At 37.1% G+C, this 22932-nt stretch overlaps 1 protein-coding gene across 5 annotated transcripts in view; it reads right to left on the reverse strand.

Annotated features, from left to right (window-relative positions):
- QKI (QKI, KH domain containing RNA binding) overlaps positions 1-22932 on the reverse strand; it is a 164802-nt gene that overhangs the window by 20598 nt on the left and 121272 nt on the right. For all 5 annotated transcript variants that reach the window (XM_025381417.1, XM_025381416.1, XM_025381419.1 and 2 more), the window contains exon 4: positions 22446-22589. In XM_025381417.1, coding sequence (XP_025237202.1) covers positions 22446-22589 — 144 coding nt within the window. The remainder of the gene's footprint in view (positions 1-22445; positions 22590-22932) is intronic.

Here is a 22932-nt window from a genome sequence, read left to right on the forward strand (position 1 = left end):
TCATTATGCAGCCCTCTTCCCTCCATGCATACCAGAAGCAGCCAGCCAGGGTTCTCTCCTCTGAGCTGCTGAGGTTCTTGAATTAGCTGAGAGACACCAAGTCAGGGTCTTGGTTCCATCATTACACAGGCTTTCTTCTCTTTTATTCCAGTCCTGGGGTAAAACATGCTTCTTTGCAGTCTCTAAATCTGTATTACAGCCTGTCTTTCTCCTTTTTCAGTTCTCAATAACTGTGTAACCAATCAACAACTTTCCACAGATAAAGCAAGGTAGAGAGAAAGTGTCAGGCACTCTATTTAACCAGAAAAGCTTAAAACACTCCAACACACACAAATATGATGCTCCTCCTCCATTAAAACTATATAAAACAAAGATTTTTACCTTAGGACAGTATGTTCTGCCTCTCTTCAACAAGGTATAAACAGATCCTTTAAAAGTAGTAATAATCTCAGAAAAACAAAAGCCAAGTCTCAATAATAAGTGCTTACTTCTTCTAATGCTAAATACAATATGATACAATTTGTGATTTTATTAATAGTAATTAATAGTAATCTTAATAGGCATGATAAACTTTTGAAAGATTTATGTGATTCACAACTCGGGCTACATACTAGCATTAGTAGGGCCACATCATTTTATAGATTAAAAAAAAAACCTCCAAAGTTGATTGTTATTTCAGATGGATATTATTAGATGATATGGTTGGGCTGGAAGGTGGGATATATAAATACCAATTGGGAGTTTAATACAGCCTTGTTCTACAAGAGAAGATAATAAATAGGAACCTGAGTTGGGCATAGTGGCTCACGCCTGTAATTCCAGCACTTTGGGAGGCCAGGGTGGGTGGATCACTTGAGGTCAGGAGTTTGAGGCTTGCCTGACCAACATGGTGAAACCCTATCTCTACTAAAAATACAAAATTAGCTGGGCATAGTGGTGCACGCCTGTAATCCTAGCTACTTGGGAGGCTGAGGAAGGAAAATCGCTTGAACCCGGGAGGTGTAAGTTGCAGTGAGCCGAGATCGTGCCACTGCACTCCAGCCTAAGCAACAAGAGTGAAACTCCATCTCAAAAAAAAAGGAACCTGAAAATTATGACTATCTAAAAATCTCTTAGTTTTGAGAGGTGGGACAGAGAGGCAAAAACTAAGAAAAGTATACCTACTGTGGTGAGAGTGGTGAGGAGGGGCTTAGAGGTGGGCAGGCAGAACCTAAAAGATGTCGTAATGATTGCCTGACAGAAAGTTCTGAAAGTGAAAATAAATTAAACTCATACATATTCAGAATGAGCACTGAGATAGAAAAGTAAAATAAGTTAAAAGATGTGTAACTGGGACTATGATGGGAGTTTGCACAGGCCGCGGTGGAAGACCAAATGAAAAGACCTGGGGAAATAATCACAACAGCTTTAAGGATCTTATGACAATTACAGATTCCTTCTCTAGAAAACACACACGAGTAAGGCAGCTGAACCTTTCAACAATATGGGCTTGAACCATGCAGGTCCACTTTTATATGGAAATTTTTCTGCCTCTGCCAGCCCTGAAACAGCAAGACTAACCCCTCCCCCTCCTCTGCTTACTCAGTATGAAGATGATGAGGATAAAGAACTTTATGAGGCTGGGCGCGGTGGCTCATGCCTGTAATCCCAGCACTTTGGGAGGCCGAGGCGGGCGGATCACGAGGTCAGGAGATCGAGACCATCCTGGCTAACATGGTGAAACTCCGTCTCTACTAACAAAATACAAAAAATTAGCCAGGCATGGTGGCAGGCGCCTGTAGTCCCAGCTACTCAGGAGGCTGAGGCAGCAGAATGGCGCAAACCCAGTAGGCAGAGCTTGCAGTGAGCTGAGATCGCACCACTGTACTCCAGCCTGGGCAACAAAGCGAGACTCTGTCTCAAAAAAAATAAATAAATAAAAGAAGAAGAAGAAGAAGAAAAGAACTTTATGATGATCCACTTCTGCTTCAATAGCAAATATATTTTCTCTTCTGATTTTCTTAGTAACATTTTCTTTTCTGTAGCTTATTTTAAGAATACAGTATATAATATACCTAACATATAAAATATGTGTTGATCAATGGTTACCAGTAATGCTTCCAGTCAACAGCAGGCTAATTTTGGGGAGTCAAAATTAGACGTGGATTTTCAACTGCATGTGGGGGTGGTTCCCCTAACCCCTACTATGTTCAAGAGTCAACTGTGTAAGCAAAAACTGTTGCATACAATTTTAGGGAGTTAACTGTGAGTATTAAGCTTATCCCTGAAGATCTGTGATCAAACTGTTAATTCACTCCAACTGCTCTTGCAAGACTTCCAAGGTAATGCTGTGTAATGTATTCATCACAGTAATGAAGTACTTTTCAAAGTGACTCTGACTCCTCAAAGTAAACGCTTTTCACCAGGAGATATTCATGAGACTTCCAAGCTATCAAGCACAATCTTGACAACCTCACCGAAGAGTAGGGGTAGAAAACTACCGGGCATTTAAAGCAATTTTATGTCACGGCTGCTACTTTCACTTACACCCAAACTATTTTCAGATGTAGGCATGGTGGTAACACCAGAGGAGGTAATTAATTTTGGTTGCTGCCCATCTTAACTTCTTTTTCTTTTTTGTTTCATCAGATGTCTAACGATATCTTCAATATAAATTACTGACTAAAATCTTGGACCTCAGAGTTAGGCTAAGCTAGAATAAAGGTAAGGAAGAAGTGTAGGCTACCACCTACTACTTGTGACTGGTGCCTGAAAAGGGAGATGTCTTGTGGAACTGGAGCCCTCAACCTGTGGGACCTAACGCTATCTCCAGGTGGACAGCATCAACAGGATTAAATTAGACGACACCCATCTGGTGTCTGCTGAGGAATCTGGTGTCAGAACCGACAGGTTGCTGGTGGTGGGGAGAAATCCCTACACATTTTGATGACCACAGACCACAGAAGTACTCGGTGTCGTGAGAGTATAGTAGGAGAAACTGATTTTGTGTTTTCCTATATCCTTATACACACAGATATGCAAACACTGGTATTTTTCTAACATATGAGTTTTCATAAGAAATGGAATCAGGAATCAATGAATTAGATAACATTCACATTGGCTGGCCGTTATTGGTTAAAATTTGATTGCTGTCCCTGTCCTCCAACATAAGCAGCCTTTTTTTTTTTTTTTTTTTTTTTTTGAGACAGAGTCTTGCTCTGTCGCCCAGGCTGGAAAGCAGTGGTGCAATCTCAGCTCACTGTAAGCTCCACCTCCCGGGTTCACACCATTCTCCTGCCTCAGTCTCCCGAGTAGCTGGGACTACAGGCACCCGCCACCATGACTGGCTAATTTTTTGTATTTTTAGTATAGACAGGGTTTCACCGTGTTCGCCAGGATGGTCTCGATCGCCTGACCTCGTGATCCGCCCACCTCGGCCTCCCAAAGTGCTGGGATTACAGGCGTGAGCCACCGCACCCAGCCATAAGCAGCTATTTGTTGAGGTGGCTGATGCTTTAAATATTTTGTACAAATATTTAAGAAACAGTTTGTTGGTGGTGAAAAAAAGGCAACTGCTCTGGGACCAGAGTTAGAAGTAATTCAACTCGGGATTTGCCCTGTTAGAATTCAGTTTTATAGTAATAGCCATACAGCTTCCCCCCAAATCTTTGATTACTGAAATTCCTATAGGAAAAAGTAGCTTTGTTACTATGTGCTATGGTTCAAATCTCCCCTCCAAAACTCACGTTGAAACTTAATGCTCAATGTGGATCATGAGAGCTCTGCCATCAGTCCCTCAATTGATTAGTGGATTAATGGATGATTACAGGAGGAGAACTGGTGGTTTCATAAGGTGAGGAAGACAGACCTGGGCGAACACATTAGCTCACTTGCCCCCTTACCAGGTAGTGTCCTGAGGCGGCGCAGGCAGGACACTACAGAGTCTCCACCAGCAAGAAGGCTCTCACCAGATGCTGCCCTTTGACCTTGGACTTCTCAGCCCCCGTAACTAAGAAATAAATTCCTTTTCTTTATTAATTATCCAGTTTCAGGTATTGTTACAAGGAACAGAAATCAAACTAAGACACTGTGAGTTTGAAACTCTCCTAATTTCCCACGGAAGAACTTTTAATGGATTTGACTGCATGGTATTAGGACTACACCTCTTCATTTATTGAAGAACAGATTGCACAGTTTAACTCTGAAAAGTATACAATTAGGTTCCTGGTATATATAATGTTAAGAAATATCTGTTCAACAAATACAAACAGATGCTTAAAACACCTGTTAAAACAGTAGTGTGTTAGATTGTAAAAGAAGGTAATTTTTTCTTTAAGAGGTAGAGAATAACAAAGTGACACATTACTATAATTGCATATTAATATATGTTCATTTAAAAAACCACAGACAAGTAAAGAACACCATGTAGTACACGTTTTTGTTTTGCTTGTTTTTTTGAGACAGGTTCTCACTGTGTCACCCAGGCTGGAGTGCTGTGGCACGATCTCGGCTCACTGCAACCTCCACCTTCCGGGTTCAAATGATCATTGTGCCTCAGCTTTCGGAGTAGCTGGGATTACAGGTGTGTGTCACCACACCCAACTAATTTTTTGTATTTTTCGTAGAGATGGGGATTTACTATGCTGCCCAGGCTGGTATCAAACTCCTGGCTTCAAGAGATCCACCCGCCTCAGCCTCCCAAAGTGCTGGGATTACAGGTGTGAGCCACCATGCCCAGTGTAGTGTTTTCAGGAAGTAAGTTTTCTAGCTGCTGGTCTTTTACGGAGTCTTCAGTTATTCACAGCACTGGAGTGCAGGAGAACACTTTCTCTGGGATGTTCCCAAGCCTTTTCCTACCCTTTCCCGTCCATTTCCTGCATATCCTTTCCAGGACTGCTAAGGAAAATGAGACATTGGTTCTGCTCAAATTTCATCATCGCCAACCTCAAGTCCCCCCTCAACCTCTCTGGCCTCTCCTCCCACATTTCTCTGGTCAAATCTTCTTCAGTCGGCACTCACTCTCTTTCCTGCTGCCCTGGGGAGACATGCCTTCCGCCATGATTGTAAGTTTCCTAAGGACTCCGCAGTCATGTGGAACTATGAGTCAATTAAACCTCTTTTCTTTATAAATTACCCAGTCAGCAACCATATTCTATAATTTCAGCGAATACAGCACTATCCATCCAGTTATACAAGTCAGAATTCTGGAGTTACAAACGATACCTTCTAGTCAATCACCATTCACCACATCCTGTCTACATTACCTCTTAAATAACTGCTTATTTCACCCAGTTCTAACTCAACTCTCACCCTCTGGGTCTCCTTTCACACATCCACTCTGGCCCATTAAGATGTTAGATGTTCTCTTACCTCGTAGCCACAGTGATACTGACAAAATGAAAATAAACCTGGCTCACTTCTTACAACTCTTCAGTACTGCCCAGTGCTCTTCAGATAAGATCAATATCCTTAAACATGCTAGGTCTACTCATTGGGTACCTTACCTCAATCTTTCTCTCACTCTCTGCACTTTGGCCACACATACCTTCTTTCAGTTCCTTATCAAACTGACCATGTTCTCTTATAATCTTTTAAAAAACAGCTTTACTGCCATAATTTATACACCACAATATTTACCTGCTTAAAGTGTAAAATTTAATAGTTTTGGGTATGCTTACATATGTGTATGACCATCACACATATATAGATATTAATTGATTTAGAACAGAGCAACCTAATAAGGTGATTTTAAAAATGAGGCAAAAAGGGGTAAGCGACTTGTGGAAGATTTTACATGAATGTGTTTTTAGGTTTCATTTTCACTGTGAAAAGCAAACAACAAGTGCTTTGTTAAAGGACTAATATTCAATCATTAATTCAACGAACACTGATCACTTTCTATGTATGTAGAAGGCAGTGAGGGAGAGATACTAAGATGAAACAGACTTCATGCATGTCACTGAAATGCCCAATCAGGGGCAAGGGGATAAACAAACAAACAAACAAAAATTCAGTTCTAATAATTCTATACTATCGCAGACAACGCATTCTACTATAATACTAGTACAGAATACAAATCATGGAGGTCTTTCTGGATATTGCCAAAATACACGACGTAAACAAAGGGTGTTCTGAAAACTGCGAGTTATTTAATATGTGTGGGTGTAAGTGTAAAGGAGCAATGACACAAAACAAAGTTGGAAAGGCAGGCACATGTTAGATGAAGCTAAGCGATGAATGCCATGCATTTTTACCATGGGGTGATAGAAAGCCACTGAAAACCTAAAACAAGGAGTGTGATGACATTTCTATATATTAAAAAGATAGGAGAAAATGGATAGGAGGGAGCACCACCAGTAACAGACGTATTCCATCTGTGACAAAAGAAAAGATATGTGCTATTTGGAGGTAGAATCAGACAGAACTTGGTGATGATATAGATGGGAAGGAGTCAGGGCAGGAGAGAAAAAGGTGGAAGGAAGGTGGGTGAATCCTAGGCAACAAGTATCACTCTACAGAGAAAAGAAGGGAAGAACTGGGATACGGGGAGGGCAAGGAAGAATGTGATTTTAGTTTTCAAAATGTTATGTATGAGATGCCTATGTGGCATCCAGATGGAGGTGTTGAATGGCTGGTTGATTTGGAATTCCAGATTAGGAGCATACTGAAAAATAATCACCACTGCAGTGGTAACTGGAGGCATGGGTATAGAAGAGACTGTCCAGGAAGAACAAATTGGAAATGAGATAGTTTAATTCTAGTGAGAGCATGACACTTCTGAAGAGCAGACATTAAGTGATCAAAAAAGCAATTAAGAACACAGTAATTTTGTTCTATTCTCATTTACATTACAAAATCTAAGTCTCTGTATATGTTGAAGTCTTGTTTTCTAGCCTTGTAAATGGCAGTTTTTCATTAGAAGTTTGTGACATGAATTTCTTTTGTCAGTCTTTCAATGCTTAACAGAAATATTCCCAGGTATGTTATAATACCACAAATGCTAAATTAAAAAATCAAAGTATTTTTATTTAAATTGACAGAAGTATTCATAAAATAAATTACTGTCACAAAGTAAGCTAATTCCTAAACTAGCAAACTTTCTCAGAAATATATTCTACAAAGAAGGTTACTAAAAATAAGCTAAGGCTATGTCAGTTTAAAGGCATAACTAAAAATACTTTGATAAATACCTTTATATTTTATTTATACCTTAAAGATTAAGTTTTTCTCCACAAAGGTTTTAAAGGTTAAGAGAATTAAAACACATCTACTTATTTATATAATTTGGCAATATGGTTTCAGAGTTAATTCCCATAAAGGAGCCTTGTGATGAATAAGCAGGATAATTTAATAGTCACTTTCAAAATTTTCAAAATACGGTTATTAAAAATACAAACAAAAATCAAGCTATAATGAGCTACCAAAAGCTTACCTGAAATAATCTTAATACTTTAAAATGCTTATTTGAATCATTTAATATACTATTAAAATGTCACAATGGTAACTAAATTTTACTTATAAATATCAAAACACTAAAACATTTGAAATGTAAAGAAAAATTAAATATGAGTTAAAATACAAGCAAATTAAATATAGTAAGGGACATGGGATTTTTGAATCATTTAATATACTATTAAAATGTCACAATGGTTACTATCCTAATTTTACTTATAAATATCAAAACACTAAAACATTTGAAATGTGGTAAAGAAAAATTAAATATGAGTTAAAATACAGGCACATTAAATATAGTAGGGGACGTGATTTTCTTAAGGTTTTTATTAATTCAAGTTCAACGCACACTAATATAAAGTGAATGATTACAAATACTTTGCCTATGTATAAGGAACATGATGCTACTTACCCACCATCAGAAGGGCATGCAAACAAATTAAAGGGACGTATGAAAATAATTGAACTAAAGAAAATATACTGAGAACTCACTCGCCTATTTTTCTAATAAATGATCATTATTTAAAAATATGTATTGAAATTAATTTTACAGTATCTGTGTAGAATATCATACTTTTAATAAAGAAATTAAAAAAAAACCCCAACCAATGCATTATCCCAACCAATGAGAACTGTATGGGATATAACTATTAATATTTTATATAATTATATAAATAATTATATATTTATATCATAAAATAGTTAACATTAAAATTAACAGGTGTAAGCAATTATAAAATGTTATAAACTAAACATGCAAATTCTGAGGGTGTATGGAATACCAAGTTAAAGTAAAAGGACTTCCTTTATAAATGCGAAAGTATTTCCTGGGGATAAATATTTAATTTAATAAATATTTCCTAGGTCCTATTATTCTATGCCCAGGGTCCCTTTTTTTTTATATTTGCAACACCTAAAATTTAGAATTACAAGATGTCTAAACATTTTGTCAACCTGAACAAAACCTTGTGTTGAAAGAAGCGGTTCCTCAATGAATCCTTACAAGAATCAGGAGGAGGATGTTATTCATACAGAGTCTCCTTTTGGGAAAGCTTGTTCACAGTTACCGGAAACAAGACATATTTTTTATCACCAAGAAGCCCGATCAAACCAAACCTCCAAGTTTAAGGAAAAGCTCTCTGTTGTGTTTAAGAAGCCAGAGTCACTGCCAGGCAACATTACGGCTGGGCAGACAGTAAGCAAAGCTTTATATAGCTGCTCAGTGATTTAGGTAATTATGGTATGATGTTGAGGGAAGTCTTAAAACCTGTACCTTGGCAAACTTCTTAATCTGTCTGTATGGACTGGCACCCAAATAAAGGTACTTTTAATTATTTGTGAAAATTCTAGTTAGGACAATGTGCCTGCTGTCCTAAGGCAGAAAAAGCCACACACCTAAAACATGGAGACAGAATATAAAAATTGTGACCCTGATCTAGAACTGGATTTTACTCAGAATTGTCCCTCTTCACAAGAAAGAAAATCAGCACATTTAAATTTCCGCAGTGCTTTTCTCCACCGTCATTTTTCCCAAAGCAGCATACACCCATGAGACTACCTTATACGCAGCACACAAGTGATGGCTGTGATTCCAAGGAGCTCTGCAGAAATTACAGAGCTCTCTGGTAAGGACTACATCGGTCTTTGTATTCTACACTTAAATGAGATTTTAGGATATTATCTGTCAATGAGTCAAGTTTTATTAATGGTTCAACAGTTATCTTAGAGCTATAGGATTTTAATCAGATTACACTGATGTGTGATTACACACTGACCAGTAAAGATTAATATATAAACAAAAAAAAAACTGTACTTTAAAAAATATTTTACTCTTTCTCACCTGAATTGAGCAACTGTTCTCTCCCCCAAAATACCCACATTTCCCTGGTGAAACATTTTTGAAAGACACATCCACATTTTCAGGCCACTAGGGTTAGCAACAACCAAATTATTATTTGCTTTATGAAACTGTACCCTAGTGGCTTGACAATGTTAAGACCTCCAAAAAGACCTTGTTTATTTTGTTAAAAGTATTTTACGGTCTCGAAATTTCCAGCATAAACTGTACTTCGGGTGTTTTTCTGAAGGGTAGACACAAACCACCAATGTAAGAACTACTATTACTGATATCTTGAGGATGAGTGAGGTCACACAAAGCGTAAGTGATGTTCATCACCTTAGACATGTGCAGGAACATTTTCTCACTAAAAAGTCACTACACCAAAATTTAATTCTTTTGAGAGACAGGGGAGAGCTGAAGCTCTCTCTGAAAGTACAGTTGTCCCTCATTATCTGCGGGGAATTGGTTCCAGAACAACAAAATCTACAGATACCAAAAATCCACGAATGCTCAAGTCCATGATATAAAATGGCATAGTATTTGTATATAACCTACGCACATGCTCCAGTCTACTTTAAATCATCTCTAGACTACTTGTAATACCTAATGCAATGCCCACATATCACTTCATTCATGTGGATTCAATGTAGTGCTTGAAGGATGCAAATTTAAGTTTTGCTCTCTTTGGAACTCTGTGGAATTTCCTCATTGGTTGAATCCATGGGTGCGGAACCCATGTATATGCAGGTTGTATTTACATGCAACCTGAATAATCCAGTTTATAAACCTAAGTATCTTATTTATTTTCCAAAAGGGCTTTAAATGTTCTTACTTTGAGAGAAAAACTATGACAAAGGAAAAAAAATATAAATATATATGTATAAACTCACATGCAGTGAGTAAAATTAAAGTCAGTATCTGGCTAATGTTTGTTAAAGCAAAACAAAGAATCAGTATAATAGCATTATCTGAAAATATATTTAAATTAAGATGGGAAATTTACGTCTAGAGTTGTCACTTTTTTCCTCTAGAGACTTGGAACAAAATGTCTTTCCTCAAATGTGCTTATTGTACCATATTTAGTGAAAAAACAAGCCTGAACAAGCTGATCGCCTGCATGGGAACATGGATCAACTCATTCTCATTAAGAATTTAAGAAGCTATCAGCCTTCTATACAGTTTTGCCTATATGAGAGAAAGCAAGGACTGGCTTCTTTCAAACCTATAATTTATGAGTTTATTCAAACCCGCCAAAATGCTTTAAGTAAACGCCTCTCACGTTTGAAAATTCCCATGGCAACTAATTTAGGTTGGCAGACAGGCAGTCCCAAATTCAATCCTTTTATCCTGCAGCTAAACCATTACAATGGTAATTCTGCTCTGACACTCTGAAGAGACTGCTAATTACCGCACTCTGGGTCCCCAGACAGATTTCCCATTCAGATTAAAACAGCTGTGCAAGGTAGAAACCAGTAACAACACCTTTCTTTACATGAGAGATGTTCTTTCCCATTATAACTCTATCAAGGAGCCAGTACATTACCTCTAGATGTCTTTTAATATATCTTTTAATACCTCTCCTTCTCTCCCAATAAAATGAAAAGGAGGCCAACAATACCACAAATTTCAATTATCAATATTTGATCAAGAACTAAATAAATGCAGTGCCACCAAATTTGGTTAAAGAACTAAATCAAAGATAAAATTACTATATCTCTATAGTCACGATGTCTGTTACCTTCTCATTCATTAACTCTTAACATTTCCAGGTTATAATTAATACTCAGCTAATTATGACTCAAATACATATGGCAGACAGAAAAGAACCTTTGGGGAACATGAAATGCAAACTTTTAAAAAGTGCATTTTGTGACAGATGCCTTTCTATTATCCTAAATTTCTATAACATGTAGTGCTATTTGAAAATGAATTAAAATTACTTTTGTTTTGATGAATACTTTCAAATGTCATAATATTCCTGACAACGTTAAATTTCAAAACCCGCAGGTGGAAATCTGTCTTCATCTATTAGATCATTTACTTTTATAGTACCGACCTCCACATATATAAAGAGATCAGCTATATGCTAAAAATTGATCTATATTCAAGCTCTCAAATACCTATAAAGTAAACATACAGAGAAAACAAGCACACAATTTTACTCACCATAAAGAAGACCTGTTATTTCAACACTTTATGAAATGTCTAGGTCTGCAGGCATATTGTGTGCCAAAGTTTGTTTTAAATTATGAGATAACATCAATGAACTTCAGTTGCCTGAAATCACTTAATTTCTGTAATACAGGTAAACTGCTCCTCAGTCTAGCCCTTTCAGATTAGTATCCTATCTCCCCAGTGGAAATCTTTTACTTCCCCACTTCCTATTAAAACTGTGGGCAAGTTATAGTGAAAATAAGATACAGGATCCCTCATCTCTACTTTCTCAATTTTAATATCAGCATAATCCAGCATAATATTCCTCCAATTTCGCGCTTTTTTTTTTTTTTTTTTGAGACGGAGTCTCACTCTGTCACCCAGGCTGGAGTGCAGTGGCAGGATCTCAGCTCACTGCAAGCTCCGCCTCCCGGGTTCACACCATTCTCCTGCTTCAGCCTCCCGAGTAGCTGGGACTACAGGTGCCTGCCACCACGCCTGGCTAATTTTTTTGTATTCTTAGTAGAGATGGGGTTTCACCATGTTAGCCAGGATGGTCTTGATCTCCTGACCTTGTGATCCGCCTGCCTCGGCCTCCCAAAGTGCTGGGATTACAGGCGTGAGCCACCGTGCCCAGACCCTTCTTGTGTTTTTAGGTCTCTTCTGAGAAGATCACAAAAGATAATAGAATATGTATCCATATAAAGTCTTGACTAAGAAATATCATGTATTACTTTCCAACTAGATGAATGAGGATTAATGGAAGGAGGAAGGATGGGATCCGATACTTGAGAAGCATTCCCATAATGTGTGCTCGTGTGTGGAGAGACAGTTTTATACATATTATTTTTTTAGTAATGTTATATAAATAATTACGTAATTTTTGGGGGGCTACTATTCCTTGTAAATAAAAGCCTATATTGACAAGATGACGACTAGCAAACAGGGTACATTTTGTAGGGAGGGAACAGAAGTACTCTCTTTTGGTATGGTGCCTCTTGGGATCACAAATTGAATTTGCAAATGACATGCAGTTGCAAGTAACCAGCCCACACATGGTTAAACACATAAAATGCAAAAAGAGGAAGAAGGAACGTGTATGTGCCCTGCAAGTCCATATAATTAAAATAATAATTACTACCTTTACAAAGTCTCTCTAAGGCAAGTAGGCCATACTGTTTAGTACTATCTTTACAGAAAACATGCTGCATGAAATAACTGGTATTTGGGGAGAAAAAAATAAAGACCTCAAAATTAAAACAAGGAAAAAGTTAATACCATATGAAATGAAATAGAGTAAAACTTTAATGATGCCAAACCATGTTCATACAGGTTGTATAAGCTATAATAGACGGATTACATACATAGATACGCATGCATGTACATGTACACCAGATTCTTTTGCCCTTTCAGTGCCATCAAGAAGAATACACTAGTATGTATATCTTTACAATGAATGAATGGAGATTTTTGCACACCTCTTTCAGAAACTGACAAAACTAGAGAAAAGGAAAAAAAAAGGGTAGACACGGGAGAAGATCTGAGTGTTTTCAACTATCTTCATCTATAAACGATACAGAATATACACCCAACTACCGCAGAATACACATTCTTTTAAGTGTATGTGAAACATTCATCAAAACAGACCATATGCTGGGCTATCAAAAAGTTATTACTAGATTAAAAAAAGACAACCATCTTACCATATACATACTGAGCATAATAAATTAGAAATCTATAACAATATGATAAATAGAAAAGTCTCAAATATTTGGAAACATTTGGAAATAAAACACAGATCAAAGAAGAAATTACAAAGAAAACTGGAAAAAACATTTGCACTGAATGATAATGAAAACACAGCATAATAATATTTGTTGGCTATAGCTAAAGCATTACTCAGAGAGGAATGTATATCCTTAAAAGAATAGTCTCACAAGTACAAAAGACAGGTCTCAAATCACTGATCTTCTACCTTTAAGATGCCCCCAAGTAAAATTAAACCTTAGTAGAATAAAGATGTAAAAGCAGATATCAATAAAACAGGAAAAAAATGAGAAAAATCAACAAAACCAAAAGCTGATACTTACAAAAAGGTTGATAAAAACTGATAAAACTCTAGAACCAGATTGAATCAAGAAGAAAAAAAAAGTAGATTATTTGAAGTCAACCAATTTAGACCAGATAAAAACCTACATATAACTAGAGAAACAACTCTTGCCCAGTTATTGAATGTTTTGTCACCAGGAAACAAAAGGGATAAAAGTAAGCTATCAAAATCAAAGAAACATCTGAAACTAATCTGGTGTCATTTTCAGAGTAAACATGTTCTCCAGGTAAAATATTATTTGACTCTAATAATAAATGGTGTGTGATTATCTCAAAACCCTTATTACTTTTGCAGTATAATTACAATACTGAACTGTTCTCTGAAAAGAAACAAGTATAATTGCCCTTATAATGTTCAAGCTTCTCTGGGTTTTTGCACACTTGTTGGTAAAAAAACAAAGAAAAGTCTACCATACTGTTTTGAAACCCAAATACGAATTGAAAAGATTTGAACTCATTTGCTAAACATTTAGTTACATGTAAAGTTATGCAAATTGATGAAACATTAAAATCTTCAAAATTATTTTAAAAATTAGAACTGTATCACAAAGAGAAGGAAGTACAATCTTTAATCAGATTTATTAGCCTTTTCAGCAGATGAAAAAATACAAAATATTTATTACATTTCCTTATGAAAGTATATGAAGCAAAAAGTCTACACCTCTCTACTCTCCACCCCGCTAGGACCCTCAAGCCTGGACTAGATGTTTTTTGCTATACAATACCTAACAAAATGGGCAAAAAACCATTAAAATACACAAAACTCTTTGTCTTTCCAAAAAAGAACTTACTCATTCTTTATATGATAATGTAAATGGAATATTTCCCATTAAAAAAAAAAAAAACAGTTCAAGATGTGAACATTAAAGATAAAAATAAAGTTCTTACGTTACAAAAGTATCTCATGTTACATAAGTACCACAAAGCTCCTTAATATAAAAACTGACCTAAATAACAAATAGTTGTAAGAACTAAGAGATTTTACTCACATTTTTTTAAATTAAAGGGCTTAAAAAAAAAAAAGCCTATTAGAAAAAGCAAAGATCAAAGTTTGATAATATCCAGGGTTTGAGAGTGTGTTGAGAAATAGGCATTTTCGTGCAATACTGGCAGGACAGTAAATTGGTACAAACTTTCTGGAAGGCAACTTAGAAATTTTAACATGAACAAAACAATAAAATTTAAAATGCATTTACCCTTTAACCTAGTAATTCTACTTCAAGAGACTGATCCTTCAAGTACATACGCACAAGGTAATTAACTCTGACAAACTGATGCAGCATCTCCTCCACTGAGGAGACGGGAAACGTTCACTACTGGACATTCTGCCGCTGCCTATTTAGGAAGGTGCCTTTAGTGGTAATGAACAGGTCTAAGGAACTACCATGAGGTTGAGTGACTGAGTTGGAGTGGAAGATACGATCACTGGAGGTGAAGCAATATAAAAGAACCGAGAGGCCAAAGTACTGGAAGGATTATTTATAAACACATTAAAATCTTTGGAGGGGAGGTGGAAATTTCGGTTCTTTTTCCTTTTGTGCCATTCTTTCTTGAACCCATGCCTGTGACACTTTTAACCCCACTGTTCCAAAAAAAAAGCAAATTGACTGGCAAGGTCACCAATGACCACTACTTGCCAAATCCAATGGCTGATGATTTCCTGCTCCCACCTATAAGGTCTAAGCGTGACTTCCAGGACTGGCTCCCAGCTCTCCTCCAAATCCGGGGCTCCCCGCTTTGCTCTCCCTTGCTGGATCCTCCTCCTCTTCCTGTTACCATGGTGAAGCACCCCACGCTTAGTCCTCAATTTTTCTTTTACACTTATATTCACTGATGACACATCCAGTCTCATAGCTCAGAAAGCTTTTGATCTAATGACAATTCTTAATTCTATATATTCTAGGTTCCACTTTCTCACCTAATTCCTGACTGTTACAACCAAATGCCCATTCAACATTTGCTATCAACTTTTATACTTCCAAATCCAGTTTTTTGACTTTCTTCCCAAACCTGCTTCTGTAAAAGTGTAAATAAATGACAACTTCAATTGCTTGAAGTTATCACATATCGTATCACGCCAAGTCTGTCAAAATTCCTATCTGTTTTACCTTCAAAAAAAATCTATGATCTGACTACTCAGCACCTTCAACACTACTCCAAGTCACTTTCATCTCTAACTCAACTGCAAAGACTTCCTTACTGGAATCTCTGCTTTCCCCACTGCCCTCAAAGTCTGTTCTAAGGCCAGCAGCTGGAATGATCCTTTGAAATGCAAATTACACTTTGTCCCTCCTTTCCTCAAATTCCTCCAATAAACATCTTCTCATCTCAGACTAAAACTCAGTCTCCTTACCAGGCCTACAGGCCTTGGATCTGCCAGTGCCTCCCATCCCCACTGACTTCAACTCCCACTGCTCTTCAGCCTGCTCATTAAGCTCCTCACTGGACCCCGATACCCTCTGAACATGCCTCAGGGCCACCGCACTTTTCGGTTAGGTTTTTTCTTAGATGTCACCTTCTCTAACCAGCCCATATAAAATAGTAATTCCCTAATCTCAGTTCTCTATTCCCTTATTCTGCTTTATTTTTCCTCACAGCACTTTGTTACAACAGAATATTGCTTGTATTTGTTTTCCTCATTGTCAGTAATCCAACCCCAATCAGAAGGTAAACTTCAGGATGGCAGGCACTTTGCTGGTCAGCTTTTATTCATCATTGGTGTATCCTCCACAGCTGTCCCAGTGTCTAACCTACAGCAGGCATTCAATTAACATTTGCTGAATGAACTACAAAGGCCCAGAGGTGAGAAGACTGAAGGTTTAAGAAATTCCACTAAATACAGAACAACTCAAGCCGTGGTAGGATGCGGAAGACGTGTACATGTAAGTGTGTGCTTCAGGTTTAGCAAAAAGTAAAAAAAAAATGAAACCTGAAAGGTAAGCTATGGCAAATCACAAAGAAACCTGTAGGCCGTGCTAAGGAGTTCTGTATTTTTTTCTCAGAGTAAGGAGCAATCACTAAAAAATCTTCAAGCAGGGAAAGGAAATCTCTACAAAATAAAGATGGGTTTGAGAGGCCACAGAAGAAGGAATACCAGTTGTGGGGTTCTGATACAGACATGGTTTGAAGTAGGTAAAGGCAATGGGGATGAAGGAAGGTAAGCAAATCTGAGAGAGACAGGAAGTAACCTGACTAAACTTGGTGTTTTTTCGGGACCATGGTAACAAGTTAGAAAGTCTACACTGCCCAACAGAATACTGAAGGAACAAGAAAAGTGTAACTGAGAATTCCAAAACAAAAGACTTGTAATTTCTGTTAATCCACAAGGTAACTGAGCATCTGCTACTTAAACTGTCAACAATACAAAATTATGAGCATCACTATTAAAGGTGAATTTCAAGATAAAATATCTGCCTTTGAAAATATTTAGGCAATGATAAACTAATGAGCCTTATGTTGCATTTTTATAGAAGTCCAAGCAACTTCTGTAAAAACAGTAACACTGAGTTGGCAAGGAACTGCTATTTCTGTACATTTTCTCTCCAACTTGAATTAATGCATTCATTTTATAATCAGCATTTGTAAAGAATACAATTGCAAAGCAGTATTAGACAACATAACAAAGACACAACAAACTTTTATAAAGCAAGTATGTGCTAGGTATTATGCTAAGTATTCTCCATGTATCACCTCATTTAATCTTCACAAGAACTATAGGGGTTTATAATGCTCCAATCTTCTTTTTTCCCCACTAAGGGACAGAGTCTTATTCTGTCACCCAGGCTGTAGTATAGTGGTGCTATCATAGCTCAACCTCCTGGCCTCAGTGATCCTTCCACATTAGCCTCCCAAGTAGTTGGGACCACAGGCATGTGCTACCAAGCCCAGCTACTTTGTAAATTTTTTTGTATAAAGGGGTCTTGCTATGTTGCCCAGGTTGGTCTCGAATTCCTAACCTCAAATGATCCTCCCACCACAGCCTCCCAAAGTGTTGGGATTACAGGCATGAGCCACCATGCCTGGCCATGTTCCAATCTCATAGATGAGACAATTAAGATGGTTAAAAGTCACAAAGCTGGGATTCAAAAACCAGGAAGTGAGTTCTCAAAAATACAATGTATTCTGTCTCCCACATTTATTTAAGTAAAAAACCAAATCGCTTGATGCTTCAGGAAAATTCAGTTATTTTATGTATTTCTATAGTGAAGATGAAGGAACTGATTTTACCTTATGACAAGATTCAATCATTTATTTTTCAGTTTACTAGGTTATTGCTATGTGCTGGGCACTATGCTAAACACTAGAAATAAAAATGGTAAGCAAGACAAGAGATTATAGGTGACTGCGTAAATAGAAAATTTTAAAGATACTAACAATACCCAGTTGATCCTCAAACAACAAGGGAGGGTTAGGTTGTTAGGGACACAGACCGCATCAAAAATCCTTGTGTAACTTTCAGCTCTCCCCAAATGTAACTACTAATAGTCCACTGTTGTCTGGAAGCCTGACAGCTGATCAACATATATTTTGCATGTTTTGTATGTGTTATATACTGTATTCTTACAATAAAGTAAGCTACAGAAAAGAAAATGTTATTAAAGCGGGGTGTGGTTGCTCACACCTGTAATCCAAGCACTTTGGGAGCCAGAGGCAGGAGGATCACTTGAGCTCAGGAGTTTGAGACCAGCCTGGGCAACGTAGGGAGACCCTCTCTCTACAAAATAAAAAAAAAAATAAATTTAAAAAGAAAATGTTAAGAAAATCATAAGGAAGAGAAAATACATTTACTACTCATAAAATGGATCACTATAATGTCTTTATCTTTGTAGCCTTCACACTGAAGAGGAGGAAGAGTTGTTAGTATTGCTGTCTCATCAGTGGTAGAGGCAGAAGAGGTCGGGAGGTGGAAGGGGAGGCAGGAGAGGCAGACACACTTGATGTAAGTTTACAGAAATACATAATAATTTCTGCCTTTTGTCTTTTTCATATCTCTAAAAGCATTTCTATACAATACCAATCCTTTTTCCACCGTTTACTTTAGTTTCAATGCCCATATCACCCGTGTCGTAAAAGAATCCAAAGCAGTCTTGTATAATCGGAACCCTTCTGCCAGACAGTCTAATGTCCACCTGTTTTCTGGTACTGTTTCCTCTATATCTTCCTCACTGTCTGGCACTGGTTAAGAAGCACTTATCTTCATCAAATCCTCTTCTGTTAATTCCTCTGGTGTGGCATCTATTAGCTCTTAAGATTTCTCCAAGATCCACATCTTAAAACCCTTCACCCACCACCTTTTCTGCCACATCCACAATCTCTTTCAGGACTTCCTTGACTGGCTCTGCACCAAATCCAGTGAAGTCATGCGCCAACACTGGACACAATTTTGCCCCCTCGCTAGGAATTTATTGTTTCGACCTTGACGTCTTTCATGGCTTTTTCTGTAATAATAATGGCGTCTTCAACGATGTAATCCTTCCAGACATTCATGATGTCCTATATGGGTTCTCTTCCCTAGCAATCCTTTCCATAGAGTACGATATGTAAAGAGCCTCAAAGTCCCTATGACCCCCTGACCTGGAAGCTGAATTAGAGATGTGTTTAGGGGCAAGTACACCACTTCGATGCCTTCACTGTTGAATTCATGAGGCTCTGGGTGGCCAGGGGAATTGCCCAAAATTCAAAAGAACTTTAAAAGGTAGCCCCTTACTGACAATAGTACGCTGACTTCAGGGACAAAGCATCGATCAAACCAAACTAGAAAAAGGGTTCTCATTGCCCAGGCCATCTTGCTGTACAACTGAAAGACTGGAAGCTGGTGTTTATCTTTTCAAGACTCAGGGATTAGCAGGTTTATAGATATGGGCAGTCCTGATCATAAACCTGATTTATATTTGCATAAAACAGTAGAGTTAGCCTATCCATGCCTTAAATGCTGGTGCTCACTTCTTTTCCTTACTAATAAATGTCCTTTATGGCATTTTCCCCTCCCAGAATAGGGTGCTTTCATCCGCATTAAAGACCTGTTCACACAGATGAACTTTCTCCTCAATGATTTTCTTAATGGCATCTGGGAACTCATCTGTTGCCTCTTGCTTAGCAGCTGTTTTTCCTGTTATCTTGACGCTTTTTAAAGCCAAACCTTTTTCTTAAACTATCAAACCATCCTTTGCTGGTAATAAATTCTCCAGCTTTAGATCTTTCACTTTCCTCTTGCTTTAAGTTGTCATATACTGACTTTGCTTTTACTCAAATCATATTAGAGTTTATAGGTATGCCTTTCTCATAGTAATCCTGCACCCACATAAAAGCTGCAACTTCAACAGGTGATAAACAGATAACGTGCAAAAGGTGCAAGGTTTTTGTAACTGGTGGCATAGCTGCAGAGGTGGCTTCACCAATTTCCTTTACTTCTTTCCTTTCCCTGTACCCGACCCCCAATGATTTCACTTATCTTGAAATGGTGGTAACCACAACTGCAGAACCTCAATCTACATATGAAGCAATTCAACTTTTTCTCATAATGTCATGACTTATCTCTGTTTCTTGGAAGCACTTCCATCATCACTAGTGGAATTCCCATGGGTTCCCTGGTACTACTCAAGGTTTACAGTTCATACTAAACACGATTAAAAATACTTAAGAACTGTGAGAGATCACTTTTTACCGCAATAATGCAATTTACCAAAGACACGAAAAGCTCATTTGAGATGATGAGAGTCACAATGCATTTAAAGTGAATACTCGCAACACTTGAGCTCACCATAATAGTAACAGGAGGCAGCTATGAAATTACTGCAGTAGTGCACTATGTATTACAGTTAAGGTTTAATATACTGAATCTTGACATCTGTTGACACTTCTCTTGACTGTGAATGGCACCATGTACATTAAGTGTTTTCAAGTATAATGTTTGATACATTTTAACTTATAATTTTTTTGCTATATTTTATGGTAGTAAATGAGAAAACAGGCTAGCATATACATACATTTTTTGCATTGTATCTAATTTTTCCAATTTTTTTCAACATTTCAGGCTACATGGTTCATCTGTGCATTTTTTCAAATTGTTGCAAATCTCCAAAAAATTTTCCAATAGATTTATTTTTGAAAAAAATCCACTTCAAAAAGTGGACCTGCAGAGTTCAAATCTGTGTAGTATGTGCTATGATCAGGGCAAAAGTGTACTTTGGAAGAACATATGTTGTGGGTGGTTAAGATTGGTCTTTTCAGTCAACTAGCCTACCATGGTATTCTCATAAAAAGAACTTAAATTAAGATAATTTGATAATACTACTGAATACACTGATACTACTGAATACTGAATACTACTACTGAATACACACATCAAACTATGAAGATTAATCCTATAAATATTTCTAGCAAAAAAAGCAAAAACAAATCAACCTCAAGATATGTATTCAAAGACAAACAATTTTTAAAACAAAAGGATCCTTAGGTCATTTACACTAACTCCCTGGTTTTGTAAGTGTGGTAATAGATACAGAGAGGTCAGAACTAACTTTCTGAAAAACACAGCTTCTAACTCAGTGCTCTTTCCCAGTTTAATACCTTTTCAGAACTAAAGTGGCTTACAGAATGATCAGAATAAATCTAATAGGTCAGTAAAAGTTTCAATACTACACACTGATCTATTTGCTATATTAGGTGAACTCATTTGCTTAGTATAAAATGAGCTGAATATTATTGGATACACTTAGCAATAAAAGTCAATGTTAACTTTTCCTGATCATGACACTAATAGCCCAGTATACTTTCAAAAATCTCCTTTTCTGTACAGTTTTTTCAATACCACACAATTAAGGAAAATGAGAAAGATTCCATGGTTTAATATTACACAAATATAGATTTTAGTTTATATTTAACCTGCTCATTTTTAAAAAATAAAATCTATCAACAGAATTTACACAAAACTTTTATTCCAAGGAATTAATTTCATCAAGTTAATGGGAAATGTTTATGATCTGTGAGTTTACTTGTTGAATAAACGACTAGGGTAATAAAGAATAGGCTATCTGGGAAAAAGCAGCAGGTACCTTAACAAAATGCCAATACTTTTTGTTGGACACAATACTAACAGTATTTCTAGTTTATTCTTTTCGTTTTTGAGACACGGTCTCACTCTGTCACCCAGGCTGGAGTGCAGTGGCGCGATCTCAGCTCACTGCAACTTCTGCCTCCCAGGCTCGATTCTCGTGCCTCAGCCTCCCAAGTAGCTGGGATTACAGGCGACTGCACATTCCCAACTAATTTTTTGTATTTTTAGTAGAGATGCGGTTTCACCATGTTGGCCAGGCTGGTCTTAAACTCCTGACCTCAGGTGATTCACCCACCTCAGCCTCCCAAAGTGTTGGGATTACAGGCATGAGTCACCGCGCCCAGCCCTAGCTTTTTCAATAGCAAATTAGGGTCCACATTTCCATATAGTTTTACTAATACAAGAAAAAAAAAAATTAATGGCCCAGAAAACCAGTAATTTATTTTTCATTTCCCGTTTAAAAAAAAAAAAAAAACTCTAGGAGTAGTGCAATTATTATTGCTAAAAATATTAAAGAGTTAAGTAACAATAAGGAGCCAACCCAAGGAAGGGGGGCAGAGGGAAGAGATGGGGAAAGGGAAACTGGGAGGGAAGGAGAACTGAGAACACAAAAGCGTCTGGATAATTTCTTATGAGATGTCACCCTCCAAAATCCCTTTTAATGTCTATCTAAGGACCCCTAAATATGAACTTTACATTTTTATTATCTTAGAAATATCAGTTAGGTGTTTTTAATTTTATGCTTAAATAAAATTTCTAACAACCAATAACCTATTCCTCATAAACATCACAATAACTTAAAATAAACTGACAAAAAAGGACAAGGCCCAAATCTAAGGTCTGGAAATTACTTACTGCAGGTACCAATAATTTCTTCACTTCTTCAACTGCTCTCTTCAATTTGATTTCTGCTCTGTTCTGAGCATCTTCCACAGTGATTAGTACATGTAAATCTTCATTTAGATGCTCCCAATTGGGCTTGCCTCTATTTTGCTCCTCCTAAAAAATTTACAGAGTACACAATTAAAATTTTTCTCTTTAAAGAGAGTACATCTTTCATAATACTAACCTGTTGTCGATTATTTAAGCTGTGTTTGCATTATTTTGCTATGACGACATTACAAGTCTTGGAATTATTTTCCTGGGTCCTCAAAGCTTGGGTGAATGTGATACTACTGGGTCAAATGATAATTAATTCAACAAGTATTTGCTGAGCACGTACTTTCTACCAGGCACAGAACCAAATGCTACAAGATCAGCCCCTAGCATGCTCCTATGCACTAAGAAACATAGATCTGATACTGTCCTTACATTACCATGAAAAACACTTTGAGAAACATAT

The sequence above is a fragment of the Theropithecus gelada genome, chromosome 4, assembly GCF_003255815.1.
Source record: "Theropithecus gelada isolate Dixy chromosome 4, Tgel_1.0, whole genome shotgun sequence".
NCBI classification, from domain to species: Eukaryota; Metazoa; Chordata; class Mammalia; order Primates; family Cercopithecidae; genus Theropithecus; species Theropithecus gelada.